This window comes from Buteo buteo, chromosome 16 (assembly GCF_964188355.1).
Source record: "Buteo buteo chromosome 16, bButBut1.hap1.1, whole genome shotgun sequence".
Lineage (NCBI taxonomy): Eukaryota > Metazoa > Chordata > Aves > Accipitriformes > Accipitridae > Buteo > Buteo buteo.
In genome coordinates, this window is record NC_134186.1 from 3326421 (window position 1) to 3348119 (window position 21699).

The following is a 21699-nucleotide window of genomic DNA, read 5'->3' on the forward strand; positions in this document are numbered from 1 at the left end:
TAAAATAAAGTTTCTTCCCCCAGCTCTGCCTGTGAGGGTGGAAACGTGACCCTTCTTTTTTCTGGATTGCCACATGCAAGATTTGAGTTGTAAAAGGGGGCTGTATTTAGACATCATTGTCTGTGGGTCTGTTCAGGTCTGGGTCAGATTTCTCTGGCAGATTTTGAGCACTGCATCCTGCTGTAAGTGTGTTGATAAGCATCACCTTGCACAAGTGTGTCCCAGAGATTGACCAGCCTGGCAGTGAAACAAAAAAGACGTTTCAATTCAGCATTAATGCAGGAAAATTCAAGTACAAGAAGCTCCTGGACGAACTGAGCTTAAGGAAGACACAGCAGTACATTAGAAGGGAAGAACCAGCTAGATCTTGGGTTTTTAGGGCTGAGCAGTGTTTGCTGGAGCTCATTTGGTGGGACACGTTTGGAAGGGATAGTTGGGATAATGCAGACCAGGGTCATGTACCGAGGGCACGGAGAACCGGGGTCACCTCCTTTCCAAAACCTTCAGTCTTGAGGTTTTTTTGTGGTCAGAGCTGTTGGGCTGGAAGCAATGCTCTGCTGCGACCGGCCGAGAGCCGTGACCCGGGGACAGAGAAGGATTAACAAGGGGGCTGGCCAGGAATGAGGCGCATCAAGGCTGCGTATTTTGGAGAGCTTAGGTCTGTGCTCCATATGTCCTCGTCTCACTGGGGTCTTTGAGATGTTAATTGCTTCGGATATGTCTTCTTCAAGCTGCTGCCTGACCATTCCTTGCTCCTGCTGTCTGACGGCTGTTGCTGAAAGCAGCATGATTTACAGCGTGTACCGCTTGCTTCAGGGAACCTTCAGGGTTTTCCTGCTCCTCCAGCCTCCCCCGTTCATGCTTTGCAGCAGATGTTTTACAGTGCTGACACTGAGGTTATTTCCATCCCTTGGTTATCTCAGCGTGGTGCTTCCCTTTTGCAGTTGCTTTTTTGGCTTTCTGGTCCATAATGCATTGACTCTAAAATTGCTCCCATGCCCCATAAGGCTCAGTGGATGCCCTTGCTCTCTGTTCAGACACCATGAGCATGAAATAAGTTGGCACATGTCAGCTGGCCCAGGAGCTGAAGTCTGTACAGATTTTCTCCCTGCTTGGTTGCCCCTTGCTTGTCGAAGGCCGACCCTCCAGCTCTGTGGGGCGTTTGGATGAAAGTTTTAAAGTTGGCTTTTAATGGGTAGTGGTCACTTCTCTCTCATCTCTCCCCCAAAACTGGTAAAGAGCTGCCCAGAGCTGTGAGAGAGCAGAATCTCAACCCTTCAAAGCTGCTCTTACTATTCTTAAGCCACATTAAAGATGACATTGGCCACTGTTGTAACATGGTGTCTTTAAAGGCCATCAGGATGCTTTCCCCAAGACATGAGAGAATAATAGAGCATCCAGTATGAATTCACGCACCTTAAGCAGCTTTTAATCGGCTGATTTCTCAGAGAGCTGATCTGTGGCAGGAGGTGGTTAGGGCAGAGCAAAAGAGCCGGGACGGTCTCGCTGCCGTCCGCTCCCCCTCGGAGATGGGCTTGGGGAGACATCGCAAGGACACACGCTCCGACCCCCGGTAATGATGTTGCGTTCCTGCAAACCTCACGTCTCCTCTTCTTTGTCCCCTTCCAGCCCGAGGACGGACCAACCTTGAACTCCGAGAGAAATTCATCTTGCCGGAGGGGGCTTCCCAGGGAATGACACCCTTCCGATCGCGAGGCCGAAGATCAAAACCGTCCTCCCGAGCAGCCTCCCCGACGCGATCCAGTTCCAGCGCCAGCCAGAGCAACCACAGCTGCGCTTCCATGCCATCCTCTCCTGCAACTCCGGCCAGCGGAGCCAAGGTGGGGTTCATGCGTGAAGCCTTCCTCTTGCCTCTCCTTTAGAAACCGGTGGCCTCCAAACCTGTCCCAGTGAGATGAGGAGGAGGAGGAGGAGGAAGGTTGGGGCTTGGGACCTTGGTGGTTACCGTGGTCTGTAGAGGATGCTCATGGTGTCTGCAGGAAGAACCCTGCTGTCCATGTGGGATGGGTGGGGTGGGACGGCGCAGGACAGGTTTTCAGCCCAAACTGGGCACTCGTGGCTCCACAGGAGGGTCCCCGGCGCTCGCCGTGCAGCCGAAGGCTCCTGGTCCCCGAGGCAGGGCAGTGCCACAGCCCTGGTGTCTGGCCGGCACGCAGGAAGAAGCCATTGCCCATCGTGTCTCCTTTCCCACCACATTGTTCGCCCATGCATGTTTTATTCCATCGTCTGTTTGGGTTTTTTCCCTTTATTTTAATTTATATATTTCCTGTTTGGTTCTCGTTTCATTTTAGTGCCATTTTCCCCATTCCAGATATTTTTCCTTTTTTTTTTTTTTTTTTTTTTTTTCACTCACTTCCACCTCTCCCCCCCCTCCTTGGATTTTCCATTTCACAGACTCCACATCACTTCTCTCGATGTTATGACAAACCCTGGTTGATAAACAGTAAAGCGGGCACCCCCCTGAGGGGATTCGATTATTCCGACTTCCAGCTCTCGAGCGCCGAGGTAGAGTATGGTCTCGCAGCCCTGAGGACCTGCTGACAGGCCGGAGTGCCCCTGGCACGGAGAAGTCCTGCTCCCCTGCCTGTTTTAACGCTTTCCTTGTGGTAGAGCAGCGCTTGTTAGCACCGCTAACGCTCCGACTGTTAGCGTTTTTCATGGGTTTCTAACTCGGATTAAATAAAACATCAACCCTAGAATAAAGCACGACAGCTTGCAATTCACATTTACCTGCTTTCAAACCAAGAGAGTGACCTTTATCCTCTTGTGCTTTAGAAAAAAAAAAAAAAGAAATTTTCCAAGCTTTAATAGCTTTTAAGTACTGAAAAGCGGCCGTGTTTTGGCTTTCAAAAAATTGAAATGCGGCAGCCGAGTTGAGACCTGAAAATCAGCTACAGCGCATGCACAATAACCACATTGCCTTCATTTTTATGAAGCGCTTGTATTTATCACCGTGTTGAAGCACGTATGGTGTGTCCGGCACTGTCACCAGCTTGATGCTCCCAGGAGGATGAATTCGGGCTGAGACTTTGATCTCCCTAAAGTTTCAGCCTCCTCGCGGACTTTCCTGACCTTGTGAACCTGTGATGAGAAATACCAGGTAGATCTCAGTGATGCACTGAGTGGCGGTGCGCGCTGGCAAGATAACCGGCAGCGCTTTCATGCAGAAAAGGAATTATTTTAAATCATCAGAAGGTCAGGAGCACTTCCCCAATTGCCCTAAATTGCCTGCTTGCTGCTGTTAACATATTTATAAAATAGGATCAAGGACGAGAATTGAAATCGCTGATGATGAAAATGGTACCTTCGCAATCACGTGTTAATGGATTTTAATTCCCGCGGCACCCAAAGGGGAGCCCGCTTCTCGGCTGCCCCTCTCCCACCGCCCTCTCCCCCACTGCAGCTCCAGTTTCGTGACATTTTTGGCAAACTTAGAAATCTTGAAATCACAAAATCGCAGGGGATGGAGGGAAACCTCTCCAGCCGTGGCTTTAAAGCTCGTTGGGAAATGCCCTCTGATTTTAATGTACATTTATCCGGGGATGCAGCTGGGCTGGAGCCGACCCCTGCAGCATGGCGGTGCCCCCCCCCAAGCCCTGGGGTGGAAGGGGGACACCACGGGCAGTCGCTTTTCTGCAGCGCTGCCCCAAACCCAGAGCTTTGGTTGATGTATAGAAACTGGAGCTGCCCTTTCCAGCTGGATCCAGGTGCCCTCGTCCCGCCGGCACCTTCCCCTTCGCTTTCTTCCGTGCTGCTTTCCCCTTCCCCAACCCTTCCATCTGCGTTTGCAACATCTTAAAGGTCAGGAAAAGCACCGTTTCAGGATGCGACCGAAGCTGATTTGCTGCGTCCCTGTTCATCGTTCTTCAAATTTGTCCGCCCTCGCGTGCATGGACCTGCCCGGGGCACCGGCACCAGGGCAACATCCCTCCACCTCGCAGAATCACGCTGCGCTGATGCCTCCCTACAACGGGACGCGTTTCTCAAGACACTGCATTTTATTTGACCTTCCAAGATGGTCCTGAGCTGCTTAGGTGCTAAAATACCTATTTTTGCAAGATTTCACGTTCTCTTTGCGGAGCGTTTGAGCCCAGGTGATGCCGTCCTCCTCCAGATGGATAGCAGCTTTGCTTTTATTTTTTTTCCCAACAAATAGCTGCGCATCAGCCTGCAGCGCACAAACTGCCGTTGCCCTCCAAATTTTCAGGATCCAGGCTTTTTTTCTTTTTTTATTAACCACTGCTGAAACGACAGCTTGTGTTCTCCTTGACCATTAAGATGGGTGTTCCTTCAGTGTCAAAATCCTTTTGCCGAAGTACTGATCTCGGACGGGATCTTGGCCCGTTACGGCCCAGGTGACACCTAAAAGATGTTCTGTGTGTGCTTCCTCCCAAGGTGACCCCCTCCGCGGGCAGCAAGCTGAAGCGACCCACCTTCCACTCCAGCCGAACCTCCCTGGCTGGAGACACCAGTAACAGCTCCTCACCGGTCTCTACAGGTGCCAAAACCAGTCGGGCAGGTAAGTTCGGTGCAAAGACCGAAAAACTCCTGCCGCCGCTGTTCCTACTCGGTTGCTTAAATTGGCAGAGAAAAATATTAAATATTTAGGGAGCCCGCAGTGAGTTGGGGAAGCCGATGCCCACCACTCTGTCCCTGCCTGGGAGAGATGCTGCAGCGATGTCTCACTGCGAGGGCTTGCTGCTGCTTCTTCGTTAAAAGTTTGGGAACGAATCGGTCCTGATGCTGAATCCCCCGTTTTAGGGGTGCTGGGCGGGTGGTTGAAAGCAGCCGTGCTGGGGCTTTGGGTGCCGGTGGGTCTGGGCATGGGGAAGAAACCTCCTCTTCTTCCTCCTCCTCCTCCTCTGCCTGCTCACAGCTCTCTCGGCTCCCCTTGCAGATCCCAAAAAAACAGCCAGTCGTCCCACCAGCCGTGCCGGGAGCCGCACGGGGAGCCGGGCCAGCAGCCGGCGGGGAAGCGACGCCTCCGATTTTGACCTGCTGGAAACGCAGTCGGCGTGCTCGGACACTTCGGAGAGCAGCGTGGCCGGCGGGCAGGGCGGCTCGCGCCGGGGGATGGCCAAACCCTCCAAAATCCCAACCATGTCCAAGAAAACAACCACTGCCACCCCAAAAACTCCAGGCCCTAAAAGATAATACTGTACCCACGCCCTCCTGAAAGAAAGAAAACCCAACCTGTGTCCAATTTTTAACCCTGCTACGTACATTGGATGTATATTTATTCTAAATGGGAGAAACTATATTGTTAAAAGTGTAAAAGAAAGTTGTGTTATGAAGCTGCCTTATTTGGGTTTTTTTTTTTTCCTTTTTTGTAAGTTACTATTTTCATGTGAATATTTATGTAGATAAAAATTGCCTCTCGGTGACCCCTGTTCAGAGAGGGGCCTGGAAAACTGAAATGTGGGAGAGAAAGAAAAAAAAAAAGAAAAAGAAAAAGAAAAAAAAAAAAGGAAGCAAAAAAAGGTCAAGATGTGAAAGTGTAAAGAAAAACTAAAATATAAATAGGATTTCTGCGCGGTGCAGGGTGTGAACCTGCTTTATCTTTTAGGATTGTTTCCTAAATGCATCTTTATAAACTTAACTTGCTGTCTCAGCAAGGTAAATTATATTTAAAAGCGAAGACCTGAATCCTACAGTGTTCAAGGAACTCTCTTTTTGTAAATCACAGATACCTCAACCAGAGAAACATGAGGTGAGGGGACTTTGGGGCTTATGTTTCCATTTTTTTAAAGCTATGTGGTTTTACCTGAAGAAAGCGGAGTTTGACTTAATAAAATTTGCACACACTACAGCAAAGGTCATGACAATTGCTGTCTTGAAAATACTGTCCCGACAACTTCGTTTTTAAAGAACAAACAAATGGTGATGGGTTTGGGGAGGGGGTTCACGCTGAAGCTGGCCAGAGGAGAGCACGCTGGTAAGATTGCAGGTCTGGATCACTCAGATACATCCCTTAGCGGTGGTGGGTCCTACAAATTAGAGGATTCTTCTGGATCGATGGCCTAAGAGATCGACCCGAGGTGTTCCTTACAGAATCGCTATTTATCTGCATCTCTTTTTTCCTATTTATTATTTAACTGGTCATTCCACTTCCAACCAGGCTGAGATTGATGTGACCTCTGCTCCTAGAAGAAATCTGGACTTACACGCACAGTTGCTTGTCCTTGAAATGAGTCTCACCAGCACACTTGCTACAAGTCCTGTCTCGCTTTTGTACGCTACTTTTTCTTTGTAATAAAATCAGACTGACCAAGTGACCAGGAGACGGGCCGGGGGAGAGGGCTCTCCGGAGCTCCTGTATTTATTAAATATTGTTCCTCTCTGGCTCTGACCGTGTTGCTGTGTGATTCTCTCAATTGGTTTAAATTGAGGCAAAACTGAAGCTCTACCAATGAATTGTTTAAAAACCAGACACATTTTTGTATTAAAATTGCTTGCAGTAATAAACAACCTTGCCTCCTACTTTATTCCACAGTGTTAAGATTTTTAAGTACGAGAGCTGGAGCTGTTTATCCCGTGCGGGGAGGCAACGGCTGTGCCAGCCGCGGGGCGTCTGCACACAGATTTCCTTGGAGAAGGGAGCAGGGAACCGCCAGCCCCGAAATTAAAAGGCCCAGGTGGGTGGGTGCCTGCTGGCGAGGGTGTTGGGTGGTGTGGGTGCCCGCCGGTGGGGATGCCGACCGATGAGGGTACCTGTTGGATTTGGGTGTTTGCCAGGGAGAGCGCCTGGTGAGGTGCGTGCGCGTGTGGTGGGGTTGGGTGTTGGTGAGGTGGGTGCTCGGGGAGGTCAGTGTCCGTGGGGGTGGGTGCACCGGGTGTGTACCCATTGTGGGGGGGGTGCCCATGGGGATGGGTGCTGCTGAAGTGGGTGCCTGTGAAGGTGGATGCACAGGTTGAGTGCCCATGGGTTTGGGTGGCCGTGGGAGTGGATACCCACACGGGTGAGTATCTGTAGGGGTGGGTGTTCATGGATTTGGGTGCCTATGGGGGTTAGCATCCATGGGGTGGATGCCCATGGGTTTTGGTATCAATGAGGGTGGGTGCCCCATGGGTTTGGGTGGCTATGGGAGTGAGTGCCCGTGGATTTGGGTGCCTGTGGGGGTGAGCATCCCTAGGAGTGATTGCCCATGGGTTTTGGTGTCAAGGAGGGTGGGTGCCCCATGGGTTTGGGTGGCTATGGGAGTGTGAATGCCTGTGGATTTGGGTGTCCATGCGGGTGAGCATCCCTAAGGGTGGTTGCCCATGGGTTTGTTTGCCCACATGGGTGAGCATCCTTAGGGCTGCGTGCCCATGGGTTTGGGTGCCCACAAGGGTGAGCATCCCTAGGGCTGGGTGCCCATGGGTTGGTTTGCCCACGATGGTGAGCATCCCTAGGGCTGGGTTCCCATGGGTTTGGGTGCCCATGAGGGTAAGCATCCCTAGGGCTGGGTGCCCACGAGGGTGAGCACCCCTTGGGCTGGGTGCCCATGGATTTGGGTGCCCACGGGTTTGGGTGCCCATGAGGGTGAGCATCCCTAGGGCTGGGTGCCCACGGATTTGGGTGCCCACAGGTTTGGGTGCCCAGGAGGGTGAGCATCCCTGGGGCTGGGTGCCCACGAGGGTGAGCATCCCTCGGGATGTGTGCCCATGGGTTTGGGTGCCCACAGGTTTGGGTGCCCATGAGGGTGAGCATCCCTGGGGCTAGGTGCCCATGGGTTTGGGTGCCCACGTGGGTGAGCATCCCTAAGGATGTGTGCCCACGGGTTTGGGTGCCCATGAGGGTGAGCATCTGTAGGACTGGGTGCCCACAAGGGTGAGCACCCCTTGGGCTGGGTGCCCATGGCTTTGGGTGCCCACAGGTTTGAGTGCCCAGGAGGGTGAGCATCCCTAGGGCTGGGTGCCCATGGGTTTGGGTGCCCACGAGGGTGAGCATCCCTAGGGCTGGGTGCCCATGGGTTTGAGTGCCCACGTGGGTGAGCATCCTTAGGGCTGGGTGCCCATGGGTTTGGGTGCCCACGAGGGTGAGCATCCCTAGGGCTGGGTGCCCATGGGTTTGAGTGCTCACGTGGGTGAGCATCCTTAGGGCTGGGTGCCCATGGGTTTGGGTGCCCACGAGGGTGAGCATCCCTAGGGCTGGGTGCCCATGGGTTTGAGTGCCCACGTGGGTGAGCATCCTTAGGGCTGGGTGCCCATGGGTTTGGGTGCCCACGAGGGTGAGCATCCCTAGGGCTGGGTGCCCATGGGTTTGAGTGCTCACGTGGGTGAGCATCCTTAGGGCTGGGTGCCCATGGGTTTGGGTGCCCACGAGGGTGAGCATCCCTAGGGCTGGGCGCCCATGGGTTTGAGTGCCCACGTGGGTGAGCATCCTTAGGGCTGGGTGCCCATGGGTTTGGGTGCCCACGAGGGTGAGCATCCCTAGGGCTGGGTGCCCATGGGTTTGGGTGCCCACAGGTTTGAGTGCCCACGTGGGTGAGCATCCCTAGGGCTGGGTGCCCACGGATTTGGGTGCCCACGGATTTGGGTGCCCACGAGGGTGAGCATCCCTCGGGCTGGGCGCCCACGGCTTTGGGTGCCCACGAGTTTGGGTGCCCACGCGGGTGCCCATCCCTGGGGCTGGCTGCCCACAATTTCGCGTTGCCCAACGATTCACCCCCATGCCCCGGGGGCCTCCGGGCGGGGAGGGCCGGGACATCCCGGAGCCGGGGCCGGGGCGGCGCCGCCGGCGGGACCGTCCCTTTCCCTCACCCCACCGGGGCGGGCCGTGCCCGTACCCGTACCCGTACCCGTACCCGTACCCGTGCCCGCACCGTGCGGGCGGGGGGTGCGGGAAGGGTAACGGGGGCGGGGGGCGGGGGGGAGGGAAGGAGCTAACCGGTTGGGGCGGCGGTGCCATGGGCCGCTCGGTGGTCCCGGCTGCGGGTCGGGGTCCTTTGGGTGCCCTGGCTCTTCTGTGGGCGGCGGCCGTGCTGTTCCAACTGGGCACCGGCAGCGGGCTCCTCCGCCGCCGCCTTCACGCCGCCGGTTTCCTCCAGCGGCGCTTGAGCGGCGGCGAACGGCGGGAGGTGCAACGGGAGATCCTGGCCGTGCTGGGGCTGCCCGGCCGGCCGCGGCCGCGGACCCCCGCCGCCTCCCGCTCCCCCGCCGCCGCCGCGCCGCTTTTCATGCTCGATCTTTATCACGCCGTGGCCGGGGAGGAGGAGGAGGAGGAGGAGGAGGAGGAGGAGGAAGAGGAGGAGGAGGGAGAAGAAGAGGTGGCGGTATCCCGGAGGGTGCTTACCGGGCTTAGCACCCAAAGCCCCCCGCCCGGTAGAGTCGTCAGCCGAGCCGATACCGTCGTCAGTCTCGTCAATCTGGGTGAGCGGGGGACCGGGGAGTGCGGGCGGGTTCGAGGGGGCTTTGGTAGAAACGGGAGAAAGGCCGGGGGGGGGGACACACCGGAGCAAACCGGGGCGTACCGGAGGGACCGGAGCCTGCGGAGGCACTGGGGAGGGTGTACGGGCAGGATCCGGGCGGCTTGGGAAGGAGCGGAGGGACCGGAGAGCACGGACGGACCGGGGCGGGGGGGGGACCGAAGCGGAGCAGGGAGCACCGGGGGGGACCGGAGCAGAGCAGGGGGGGACCGAGGGGGGGGTCACCGGCGAGCCCCCGGGGCGGGCGGGCAGGGGACCGGAGCTGTTGCCCCGACAGCTCCGAGCATCTCTCGGTCCCGGGGCTCTTTCTCAGCGGGTCCCAGTTCAGAAAAGTTTTTTGTGCCCAAAGTTGAGCTGAATAACTGCGGGATTGCGGGCGTGAGGGACGCGGTGGCCGTGGGGGTGCACCCTGGGTGCTGGGAGAGGGTCACCGTGGGGCCTGGTGAGGCTGGGCGCGACCTGGGCACGAAACCCAGTTCGGCTTTAAAAAGTGGAGAGGGAAAAGGGGAAAGTCACGCAGCGAGGGTGGGCTGAGGGTTGGTGGGCTCGGGACCAAGCGGAGTCACCTCGGTGAGCTTGTCCCCAAGTTGCAATGAACTGGGATGCTTTCCCCCCCCCAAAAAAATGCTATCCCCATCGTAACACAGCGGAGGGAGGCTGGAAACCTGGGGATGAGAGAGGCTTGTCCCGCTTCAGGGAGCTGCGTTGCCCACCCCGCGCTCCCCATTTCGGTGGGTGCACGCGAACTGGTTGCAGAGCGAGTGGGGCATGCAGGCGGGACAGCAGCTCTCCCGTGCCAACAGCAGGGTGGACCGAATTACCCGCGGTGGGCCATTGAATCACGGTTCAAAATAAAATCCTCAAGGTCGCTAATTATTGCTGGAATCCCGTCCAGCTGGTTACTGAGCAATGCTGGGTTCCAGCCACCATCCTATTTCCAGGTGGTTGCGTGAGCGGCAGGGAAAGGGGGGCTATTCCCAGCCAACATCAGCGGGATCACGAGCATTCGGGGTGCGAGGGGTCCCCCCCACGAGGGCAGGCACTGCGAGGGGGTTCTAAACCCAGCGGGATGCACAAATCCAGGCATTCGGATACGCAGCTTTTCTCCGCTTCTGCTCATTGCTTTAAGGGTTGTTGGGGTGTCCCTGTCCAGGCCAAGCACATTTGGGGAGCATTTGTGCAAAGGCTGAGGGATGAGGTGCGGGGCAGTGGGGGGGTTAGTAGGCACGGAGCAGCGTCCTGGCCCATGAGCCGCAGATGTGGCCGATGTCCTGGGCTCGGGAATGCCTTCCCAGCGCATGGCTGGATTTGGCTGCTGCACCGTGGTGTTCCAAAGGGCGTGCAGTGGGCAGGTGCCTTCCCATGGCACCCCCAGGGACCAGACAAGGGTCCCTTTTCTCCCCTGTATCCCTCCAGACCCCACACGGGGTGTCCCCCCCAGCCAGTGCTCTGAGCATGGGGAGAAACCTCCCTGGGGAGACCAGGCAGGGAGGGGACGTGCACCCTCGGGAGGAGGTATGGGTGAGGGAGGGCCGTGGATGTGTCTCCCAAGTCCTCTCCATCCATTCTTACATCCCCTATCCCACGTGCGGATGTAAAGAGGTCCGGGATCTCCCTGGGACAGACCCTGCGGCTCCGGGTGGTGGTCAGGGGAGCCCACAGGCACAGGCACCCAGCACCCAGCTCCCATCTAGAGCCCTTGGGGCTGGGGGGGCTCAGCATCCCAGGCAAGCTGAGACCAAGGGAGGCAGATACTGGGGCACCAAATCCCAGCTCCCCTCAGCTCTCAAGACAACACACAAGCAGCAAAAAGTGCTTTAAAATGGCCAGGTTTGATGACAACCAGGGTGGGATGTTTGGGGGGGGCTGGGGAGCCACCCGGGAGGTGTCGGTGCTGGCGCAGGGGTGCTGGCACCGCTCCCCTTCCCAGTGCTCCTGGAGCATCTGGGAGAGTAGGGAACAGAGTTCCAGCCTTCAATTTGAATGGCTTTGATTTCTGTGGCTTCGTCAGCCCCTTCATGTTAATTAAATAAATTTTTGTGGGAGAAGGCTAGCTTTCATTTACATGCATAATTTGCTGCACAATTACCCTGATGGGGCATGCAAATGGGGTAAGTCGGTGCTCCATTGGGCACTTGGACCTCTTTGCTCCCAGCCAGCCCGCGTAGCCCTGTGTGAGCCGGGCCGGAGCACGGCTCCCAACGGCACACCTTTTTCCTGGGAAGGGGAAATGACAAACCTCCCCGGTGCACAAACACGTCCCGGGTTGGGCGGGCAGAGCACCCTGCCTGCCTGCTGGCCTGGGCAGGTGATGGGGTTGGGGACAGCGAGGGCCTCCAGGCGCTGGGCGGCCAACCAGGCACCTTCGGTTGGGTTTGGTGATGGTGGATCCACCCGTCCCATCCTGCTCGCTGCCTCTTGGCGTGAAGATAAAACACTTCACGTAAGCCTGACCCATGCTATTTCTGTGCCCTCACTGAAGGAGTCAGGTGGGTTGTATTTTTAAGCCTGGGGTAAGGATGGGCTTTGAGATTTCTTCTCGGCCAGGGCTGAGCCACCAGCTGTGAGTCACGGTTACGCGCAGGGTATAATCACGGAGCAGAGAGGTTTGTAACGGGAAGGCGAGGAGGAGGCTTGCAGCGCGCCCGAGCCCCCCGCGACCGCCCATCGGCACCACAACACACACATCCTCCCTTTCCCTTCCCGGCGTCCGCCGCCATCCTGGGATGTGGCCGGACTCCCCCCGCGGCCAACGCGGGTGAAGCGGTGGGATAGCTCTGCCCGTGGCCGGACATCTTTCTGGCAAACCCTGGCTTCACCGGGTGTGTTTCTTGGGAAGAGCTGGGGGAGGAAGGCAGGGCACCTTTGCAAAAAATAGCTGCAGTGCTCCGGGCGCTGCAAGGAGCCATTAGTGTGGGGTGGGAGCTCACGGCAACCTCTTTAATTTAGCCGGGGAGTTGGGGTGTGCTGCTCCGCTCCCCGCGCTGGCAGAGCATCGCCCGCTGCCTGCCTCGGTGCCCGGGCAGGTGCTCGTCTTTGCGCCCACATAATTAGCAGCAAAATCCAACTGCTGTCAGCAGCAGGGTCAGGATTTTCCCACTCCTGAGCTCATGTCACGGCCGTTCGTGCCTCCTCCTCCGGGCATCCGCAGCGGCTCGGCCAGAATACCCGGCACTGCCAAGGGATGTGCGGCAGCGTTTTCCGGCAGCGCGGGATGAGCCCGTGCAGAGGTGTCGGTGCTCTGTACGCACCCGCTGTGCGTGTTTTAAATGGGAAAAGCTTTGCAAATAGAATCCTCTGGGGTCCACCTGTGACACCATGCTCTCAGCCGGCTGTTTGTGGGGCTGGGGGAGCGCGGGGGGGATGCAAACGGGGGTCAAGGCTGCCTCGCAGCCAGGCTGGGGGTGCCCGGTGCTGAGCCCCATGTCCTGCGGCTCCCGATGTTCATCTCGGGAGGATGGAGGAAGCGCTCGTGAGACAAAGTGGGAGCCTGGCAGAGGCTCAGCTGCATTTCATAGTACTTGGGATAACTCTTAAATCTCTCCCTGCTTTGGAAAACCTCCGGAGCTTATTTTTTCCTGCTTGCAAGTGAAGGATAGCATCTTCCTTGCATCCCCTTTAAACCTATTTTAGGATTCAGAGCACTTGATGTGGTTGAATATCCTGGCATTTCCTTTTAATTTAGTGTCTGAAATATGATCATGGGGACCATTGGGAGCAGCCAGGACCCGTAATTATGACTGATGCGCAGTTTATAGAAACAGGGAAAGTTTACAGTGAAAAAAAGTGTAGCTAAAAATAACCTGGGGAGCAGGACGAAGGGCAGGCAGCCCCGGCACCCCATCTCTGGGAAGAGAACGGGAGCACACAGGGGCTGGGGGACACAGAGATGCTCAGCCCAGCTGGAGCTGGGCATCCCTGGCCAGGGGTTGCATGGCCCCATTTTTTTTTTTTTTATTAATTTTTTTGGGGTGGTGGGAGCACACAGCATAATCATGGCATTCAGCTTTGGGGAAAGACGCAGCAGCTCTTGAGGGGAAGACGGTAAATGCCAAAGGAGGGGGCAAAGAGAGCAAAGAGCTTGGGTTAGGTTTTTTTAGTGTGTCTCATCTGCAATCCGGATAATCCGCCCACAGATAATTGAGGGTTGGCAGTGTGGCTGAGTCAACCCGCCCCGAATCAATAGCAGGTTCCCAGGCGCGACGGGCTCCTGGCCGGCCGGGGAGGGCCCATCTCCCATGCACACACCCCCAGCACCAGCAGCATTTTAGCACCCACTTTTCCACCTAGGCAAAGGGCGCTGGGTGCTTTCGGGATGCAACATGTGCTCCCCTGCGGCAGGGTCATAATTTTGCAGCCATTTATAATTTTGCAGCCATTTATAATTTTGCTAGAAAACATGGTGATATTAAACCTCCTCCAACCTGCTGATCATCAGCCTGGATTGCTGTTTGTTAAACGCCGTGCAGCCGGTCCCATCCCCGTCGTCCTCCTCTGCGGTGCTAACCCCATGTCAGCACAGGAGAGGATGCTTCGCCCTTGGTCCTGCTCCACGAAATGGAGGAGCAAGCAGGGATTCCTCTTTTAGTCTCTCATCCCAAACACTAGGCAGCTTGCTATTAAGGCCAGCTCATTTGGTTCATCAAGGTGCACAACTAATTGGGGTCTCCTTTAGTGTTTCTCATCCCTGGCCAGGGCTTTCCCTCCCCGCCAGCTCACCTCCCTCTGCCTTCAGCTCTGATCTCCATCACCTCCGCAGCATACGGCTGCAAAGATTTCGTAACAAACTGCTGCTTTAGCAAAGGTTTTCACCCTTCTCCAAGGTTGAAAAATCACCCCAGGGACTTTTTTTTGTATTGCTGGGTCCCTGTAACCTCCTCGGCTCTGCCATAAAATTCCTCCTGCCCTTCCCCGGAGGAATGTCCACCCACAGCATCGCTTTGCCGAAGACACGCAGCCCGTGAAGACTGTGCTGGTTTCTGAGCCGGTATTTAATCTGGTTGGGTCTCGCCTGATGCCAGGGAGCAAAGGGGTGATCCATGAAATATCCAGGTGACCAAAAATACTCAAAGAGGCACCGCTCTGTACCTGGGTGTCCCCCAAACTGACCGCAGGACCTCCCGCTGGGGGTTTATCAGTGAAAAAACAAAACGGGATGATTCCTCTGGGTGTTTTTGGGGGGGATTTAAGGATTTTGCAAGAGCCATGAGGCATCGGTGGCTTCGGCAGCGTCTTTAATGGCCCAGGAGCGTTAAACCATCAGCGATGCGTTGGTGGAAGAAGCAGAAAAGCAGAAAAGAGCCTGAGGGGCTGCAGTGGGGTCGGGGGGCTGGTGTCCCCTCACCGCCGAGGGGGTGCACGGGCCGGATCCGGCTCCTCGCAGCATCCTTCTGCCCGCAGCTGGCCGCCGGCCGGGCAGCCTCCCCGCGGGAGCAGGAAGCGTTCTCCGCATCCGCCTCTGCCCGCCTGGCCCTGGGCTCTTTTTATAACATAACTTGTGGTGAGCCCAGTAGCTTGAGGGAATGTGGGGTTTTAAAAAAGAAAAAAAAAAAAAAAAAAAAAAAAAAAAAGGAAAGGAAAAAAAAAAAAAAAAAAGAAAGACCTGTGAATACATAATTAAAATCTCAGTGTTTGGAGAGATGCGCCACACTGCTCCCTGCTAATAAATGGGGGTGGCAACTTTATGGTGTATTAAATTTGGAATGTTTTTTTTCCCCCCCGGAATCAGTTAAAAATTGCATTTAAAACATGCGTTTTAATTTATTTAATTATTTGTTTGTTTTATTTTTAAAAGTAAGCACCAGGTCAGATTTGTTACGTTGCTTTTGTGCCTGAAGCAGGAGGAACTTTAATCACTTTAATTATATTCAGTCATAGCAGCTTGGAATATTTTTAAAGAACAATTTGAAGAAAATAATTACATATTAGAGAAACTGTGTGGGGCTGCATTACCGTAAAGAAAGACGGTGGTTTTTTTCTTTATGGACGTCAAAAAAAAAAATCACCAGATTTTTCCTTTCCCAACATGCACTAGACTTCTGCAGAAAGTAGGTATTTTCAGTAAAAGGCAAGGTTTTATTTTTACAGAGCAGTGACCCGACAATCCCCCCCTCCTCAGTTTTGCGTAGGCTGCAAATCTTTACATTCCATCAGCCTGAAGCTTGCAGGTGAGGGGACCTGTGATGCTCAGCGATGGCCCCGGCAAGCCCCAGGCTGTCCAGATTTTGTCCCCCGAGCACCTGCTACCAGAAAAGCTTGCAAAAAACCCAATTCCTGCTCCAGACAGTCTCGCAGACCTCCAAAACTCAGGGGTTTGGGTGGGTTTTTCACCCTTTGGAGAAGTGCAAAGAGCTGCAGCCCCTAAACCTCAGGACTAGGGGCAGCTTTTCAGTGCTCCCACCATAGCCAAGCCTTTGTGTTTTTGTTTTTTTTTTTAAATTAATAATGAAGACAGACAGCTGGGAGGCTGGTGAGTTTACAGCAAAATCAAGTCGGGGGGCTATGTGCAAAAATAAAGGGCGGTTGCATCAAGATTAAAACTCTCAGGAGAGGAGAGATGGGAATATGCAGCAGCCAAGAGCTCAGTGGGGTGAGGGGTCCGGCGCCAGTGGGGTTTGTCCCCAGATTAGAGGCAAATCATGTCGGTAGGACTCGGTGGAGGGGCTGCAGGCTCTGATCAGCCCATCAGGGTGGCCGGTGGTGCACCAAGGGCCACCGCAGCCCAGCACAACCCTCCCTGACCCTTTTGCTCTGCAGTCGAACAGGACCGGGACATCTTCTCCCCAAAGCCGTACTGGAAGGAGTTCAGATTTGACCTGACCCAGGTGCCCACGGGCGAGTCGGTGACAGCCGCCGAGTTTCGCATCTACAAGGCGCGGGGTGTCACCCGCCACGCCAACAACACCCTCCACGTCAGCATCTACGAGATCGCTGCCGAGCACTCCAACAGGTGAGGGGGACAGGGATGGGGATGGGGATGAGGATGGAGACAGGGATGGGGATGAGGATGGAGCTGGGGATGGCGATGAAGTTGGGGATGGTGATGAAGTTGGGGATGGGGATGGTGATGAAGTTGAGGATGGGGATGGTGATGAAGTTGGGGATGGTGATGAAGTTGGGGATGGGGATGGCAATGAAGTTGGGGATGGGGATGGGGATGAAGTTGGGGATGGGGATGAAGTTGGGGATGGCCATGAAGTTGGGGATGGGGATGGTGATGAAGTTGGGGATGGTGATGAAGTTGGGAATGGTGATGAAGTTGGGGCTGGGTATGGCAATGAAGTTGGGGATGGGGATGGCGATGAAGTTGGGGATGGGGCCCCCCACAAGCACCAGCCCCAGAACTTTCCCTTCCCACCACCATGGAAACACCAAGGGAAGCAGCACCACCGCGGACGGCTGTTCCCACGCTTTCCCACTGGGCAATGCCACACCTCAGCTTTTCGGCCAGGGCTGGGAGGATGCTTTTCCCAGGGCAGCTGCCACCATCATGTCCAGCACAGCCGGAGGCACTGGGAGCCACGGTCCTGACCTGGCTGTGCCTGGACCTGTATGGACACAGGCACCAAGGAGTAATTTCCGTGAATTATCGCTCATGCTGGTGCCCTTTGGGTACTGTTACTCACCGGCTCTTTTTTCCCCCCATTTCTACAGGGAGTCTGACCTGTTCCTGCTGGATGTCCAGGACCTGCGTGCCGGGACCGAAGGCTGGCTGGTGTTTGACGTCACGGCCGCCAGCAACCACTGGTTAGTGGATCAGAAATACAACCTGGGGCTGCGACTCTACGTAGAGACAGATGATGGTAAGCCTGCCTAACCTACCTACAGCATTTGGGACCAAATCCCCAGGAACTGCACGTAGCCAAGGCACTTCAGGACATGGTTTAGTGAGCATGGTTGATGGTTGGACTCGATGATCTTGAAGGTCTTTTCCAACCTAAATGATTCTATGATTCTATAACCAGAGTCCTCTCATCTCCCCTGTTGGTGCCACAGCAGGCGGTGGTGGGGTTTGTCTCCTCACTGCAATTTTAAATTTCCAGCTGTGATGGAGAACCCATGGGCGCCAGAAGTCGGCTGGGTTTGCAGGCAAGAAGCCTCCTAAAGGCATTCATGCTAATGGGGTTCCTGGTGTGGACTGTAATAACTCCATTAGCACTTAATGAACTCCTTACCTGGAGGGATCCTCGTGTGTTTGTGTGTGTGCGTGTGCTGGAGGATTAACCCTCTTCTCACCATGGGATCTAATCTGCTTCGAAGAAGCATCTCTGCTCCCATGGAGGGGGAGATGACAAATGCCCCATCCATCCCCTTCCCTCCCAGCACACCGAGCTTTCCTCCCCAGCGGTGAAGGGGAAAATTGGTCGCTTGGGTCTCACTTGGTTTTAATCCTTGAATTGCTCTGCGTGACCATCGCACGGTGGCAGCCGTGCGGGGTGATGCCGTACCACCTCTGTAAGCTGCCCATCATACACCCACCTGGGGGGCAAAAGCAGAGTGGGAGCCCTGGGTTGGGAGGGGGGGTCCAGCCGCTGGGGATGCTGAAATCACAGCTCCCCACTGCAAATTTCCTGTATTTTTTTCTCCTTGCTATAACCAAATGAGTTCATTCTGAGAGCAAACCGGTGCGTGGTCCCATCTCTGCAGGGCACAGCGTCGACCCCGGCTCGGCAGGTCTGCTGGGGCGCCGGGGTCCCCGCTCCAAGCAGCCCTTCATGGTGACATTTTTCCGGGCGAGTCCCAGCCCCGCACGTGTTACACGAGCGGCCAAGCCCCCGAGGAGGCGGCAGCCCAAGAAGACGAATGACCTCCCTCATCCAAACAAGCTGCCGGGAATTTTTGGTAAGAGCTTTGCGGGGTGAGAAGTGGTCCCTATGGAAGACACCGGGTTCTGCTGCTGCCCTGATCGTGGGACATTCTGTTAGTAGCTTGCCCTGTCAGAAATCCCAATTTTGGCCCCAAGGGAAGCAGAAAAAAGAGCTCTGGGTTTTTAGGGTTGGGGTTGTTTGCAGTTCAGGAGGTGCAGTGGGTCTGGGGCAATAGTGTTTTGTGGGATTTTCAGCCTACCTGAATATTGGATTTTTTGCATCCCTGCCTTTGGCTTTGAAGCCACCCTGGGAGGGCATCACCCCGGGAGGGTGTCACGGCCCCGGGAAGCTGTTCAGGCCGGAGGGGAGTGGGAAGACCCAGGTCTCACAAACCCATTTAGCTTGGAAAACCCTTGAGGCCAACGGCTCTGTGAACAGAGCTGGGATTTAGCCCTTCCCAGGATGAATCCCCACGTCCCAGTGCTGGAGCAATAAATTTCAGGCCGGTCTGAAGCTTCTTTTCCTTTTGTGCAACAATGGAGGCTCCTCTTCTTTTGTTCTAACCCCGATCATACGGGCTCTTCAATCCCACCCTTGAGTGGAGATGGCTGGGGAGGAGCGGGATGCTGGCACTGTAGGGCTGACGCTGTCTGTCCCCTTCTCCCACAGACGATGTCCATGCCACGGACGGGCGGCAGGTCTGCCGGCGCCACGAGCTCTATGTCAGCTTTCAGGACCTCGGTTGGCTGGTACTTATCTTCTGGGAGAAATGAATGCAAAAAAAAAAAAATTCATCATTATTCCCCCCCTCCAGGCTCCCTTTCAGCCTGGCTTCTCCTGCCCATAAAGCAATCTGTAAGCAGTGCGGGCAGACGGGAGCTGCCACAGCCCCATCCTGGGAGCTGAGAAGGCAAACATGAACTGCCACAACCCCAAACCCCATTGGTGACCCTGAACAACTCACGGCTCAGGCCGAAAAAAAAATCAAAATAAACCCTTGCTGCTGGCACAGCTGCCCGGGGAGGAGCCGGCTGGGTTGTTTTTGCAGGTGGGGAATAGATGAAGGGGTGCAGAAGGGTGAAGTCCATGGCGTAATCCCTTTTTTTTTTTTGCAGGACTGGGTGATCGCCCCACAGGGGTACTCAGCCTACTACTGCGAGGGGGAATGTGCCTTCCCCCTGGATTCCTGCATGAATGCCACCAACCACGCCATCCTGCAGTCCTTGGTCAGTGCAACCCGCGATGGCAGCCCCGGGGGGGGACACTGGGGGTCCTGGGGGGAGCGGTCAGACCCCGGCAGGTCCTGAGGGAGAAGTGGATTTGGGGCTGGGCACGCTTGCATTTGAGAGCGTTTAGGTTGGAGGGTGCAGTTTAGCTCCAGCTCCCGATAAAGCATCAGTGGGTGCGTGCACATCTGGATGGGTGCTCAGCCGGTGGGGAAGGGCATCGGGTCACCCATGCATCTTCCTCGCCAGCCGTGCATGAAGGTTTCACCCAAGGTCCCACGAAATGCTGCTGTGGCTCAGCACCCAAACGTTGGGCTCAGCATATTCCAAGCAGGAAGGCTTTAATGCCCCGTTTTTCCCAAACCCACCCCACATCCCAGCCGGTGCTTTAATTTCTGGAATTTCCTGCCCTGTGAGTGTTTGATTTCCCAATGGCAGAGTCACACCGGCTCCGGTGTTCGCGGTTAATTACAGGGAGCGCCGAGTCCTTGGCCGAGCCTTTGAAGGTGTCGCCTGGTGGGGTTTAATTTTTCCATTAACGAACCTGCCAGAGGCCCCTTCCAGGGCTGGGCACGATCCTGGCAGCGGCGGGGAGGGGGTCCCCTTCCCCCCCTACACCCACCCATCACCCCTAAACCCAATGCTCTTCCCGAAACGGAGCCGTTTGGGCAGGATGTGAATCACCTGGCGCCCGGATCCGGCCCTTCTGGGAAGCGCCGGGGCAAACGTGGCCGGGGAGCCGTGCCAGCCCCGGCCTGTGCTGCAAATAGCAGGGGTTGACAGCAAAAACACCGGACTTCCGAACTGGGAGAGCTCGGCTGCCCCTGCAATAAATTAATCGCACATGTCGGGTAAAGCCAGCAAGGGTTGCGTGCGTCCAGCAGCCTGTGAGCCTCCCAGCTTACGCTGTATAGCAAATTACTGGGATAACGTGCGTCCTGAGCAGCGGATGACTGAGCCGAAGGAGCGTCGTGTTGAGAGATGTGTTGTGTTCTTAAGATTTTTAGTGCAAGATGTTCAATTTGGGGCAGCGCTGAGCCTGGAAGGAGGATCTCTATTTGCAACAGCACCCCCCCACCCCCACAGGAGTGAGACCTGCACTGCCCTGATTAATTTTTTTTTTTTAGCCATTTGCCTATTTACAGTGAGAAAAGGGCCCAGAAAACCCAAATTAATGAAGGGGCTGCCTTGCCTGCACAGTGCCACGAGCCCCGCTCCAATGTAAACTGCAGCAAGGACTGCCCAGAGTTTAGAATAAATATTTTTGCAAAAAGCTGGAAATAATCTCCTCATTCACCCAGGCTTTTTGCAGTTAAGAGCTGGTTTGATGCTTTTGCCTGGAGCTGCGTTTGCCAGCGCTCACAGGCTTCATCCATCCCCCAGGTCCACCTGATGAAGCCCGAAGCCGTCCCCAAGGCGTGCTGTGCACCCACGAAGCTCAGTGCCACCTCCGTCCTCTACTACGACAGCAACAACAACGTCATCCTCAAGAAACACCGCAACATGGTGGTGAAATCCTGCGGCTGCCACTGACGGTCGGGTCCCATCCCCATCCCTGAACGTCCCAGCCCGGCTCCACCAGAGCAACGTGACACTGGGTTTCTGCTGCACGGGTGGAAGAGGAGTTTCACGGGCTGCATCATGGCAAAGTCCATTAAAAATAATAAATAATAAAAATAAATCCCTCCCACCCCTTCCTAGAAGTGGATGTAAATAATATAAAACTTTTATTCTCTGACCGCACTTAATGAGACACATACATATATACATATATATATATATATATAGGGAAGAGAGGAATTGTGGCTGGTTACGTGTCTGTTTTGTTCGTGGCTGATGTGTTTTCCCCTCGCACTGCTGGCTCACAGGCTGCTGCAGTCTCCGGTGGAGGCAGTTTGGGCTGAAGGGCAATTAGGACACGGGAGGCGGCATCTGAGTTGCTCTGGGATTGAGCTGTTTCTAGCCATGTATGTCTAACTAACGCACCTCTACCCAGCGCTTTTAATTCCCTTAATGAAAACACCATCAGCCAATTAAGTAGCTGGCTGACTAACCTGCTCCTGTTTACTCAAAGTTCACAAAACTCAGCCAGCTGGAAAAAAAAAAAAAAAAATCCATATTGAGCTATGACACTGTTATAAAATAAACGCCTAGTTTGGAAAGTAAACACGTAGTTTCTCTTGCTCTTTGTTTTTTAATAAATGTCACAGCACAGCAGTGCTCTGTTCGGCGGACAGG

At 55.1% G+C, this 21699-nt stretch overlaps 2 protein-coding genes across 19 annotated transcripts in view; both read left to right on the forward strand.

The window, feature by feature from the left end:
* MACF1 (microtubule actin crosslinking factor 1) overlaps positions 1 to 6367 on the forward strand; it is a 146874-nt gene extending 140507 nt beyond the window's left edge. For 10 of the 17 annotated variants that reach the window (XM_075047360.1, XM_075047365.1, XM_075047366.1 and 7 more), the window contains 4 exons: positions 1630 to 1841; positions 2416 to 2526; positions 4417 to 4540; positions 4919 to 6367. In XM_075047360.1, the coding sequence (XP_074903461.1) occupies positions 1630 to 1841; positions 2416 to 2526; positions 4417 to 4540; positions 4919 to 5175 (704 nt within the window). In that variant the 3' untranslated portion in view covers positions 5176 to 6367. The remainder of the gene's footprint in view (positions 1 to 1629; positions 1842 to 2415; positions 2527 to 4416; positions 4541 to 4918) is intronic. The other 7 variants (XM_075047369.1, XM_075047367.1, XM_075047370.1 and 4 more) reach the window with 1 other exon arrangement.
* On the forward strand, positions 1832 to 21628 carry LOC142040098 (bone morphogenetic protein 8A-like). 2 transcript variants are annotated; one of them, XM_075047380.1, is made up of 8 exons: positions 1832 to 1939; positions 9225 to 9372; positions 16185 to 16377; positions 17082 to 17230; positions 18075 to 18269; positions 18905 to 18984; positions 19351 to 19461; positions 20845 to 21628. In XM_075047380.1, exons 1-8 carry the CDS (start codon positions 1916 to 1918, stop codon positions 20992 to 20994), a joined length of 1050 nt encoding a protein of 349 aa, XP_074903481.1. In that variant the 5' UTR covers positions 1832 to 1915; the 3' UTR covers positions 20995 to 21628. The 2 variants fall into 2 exon arrangements, with proteins under 2 accessions (XP_074903481.1, XP_074903480.1); XM_075047379.1 differs by lacking the exon at positions 1832 to 1939 and having other exon boundaries at positions 8906 to 9372.
* The last annotated feature ends 71 nt before the right edge of the window (positions 21629 to 21699 follow it).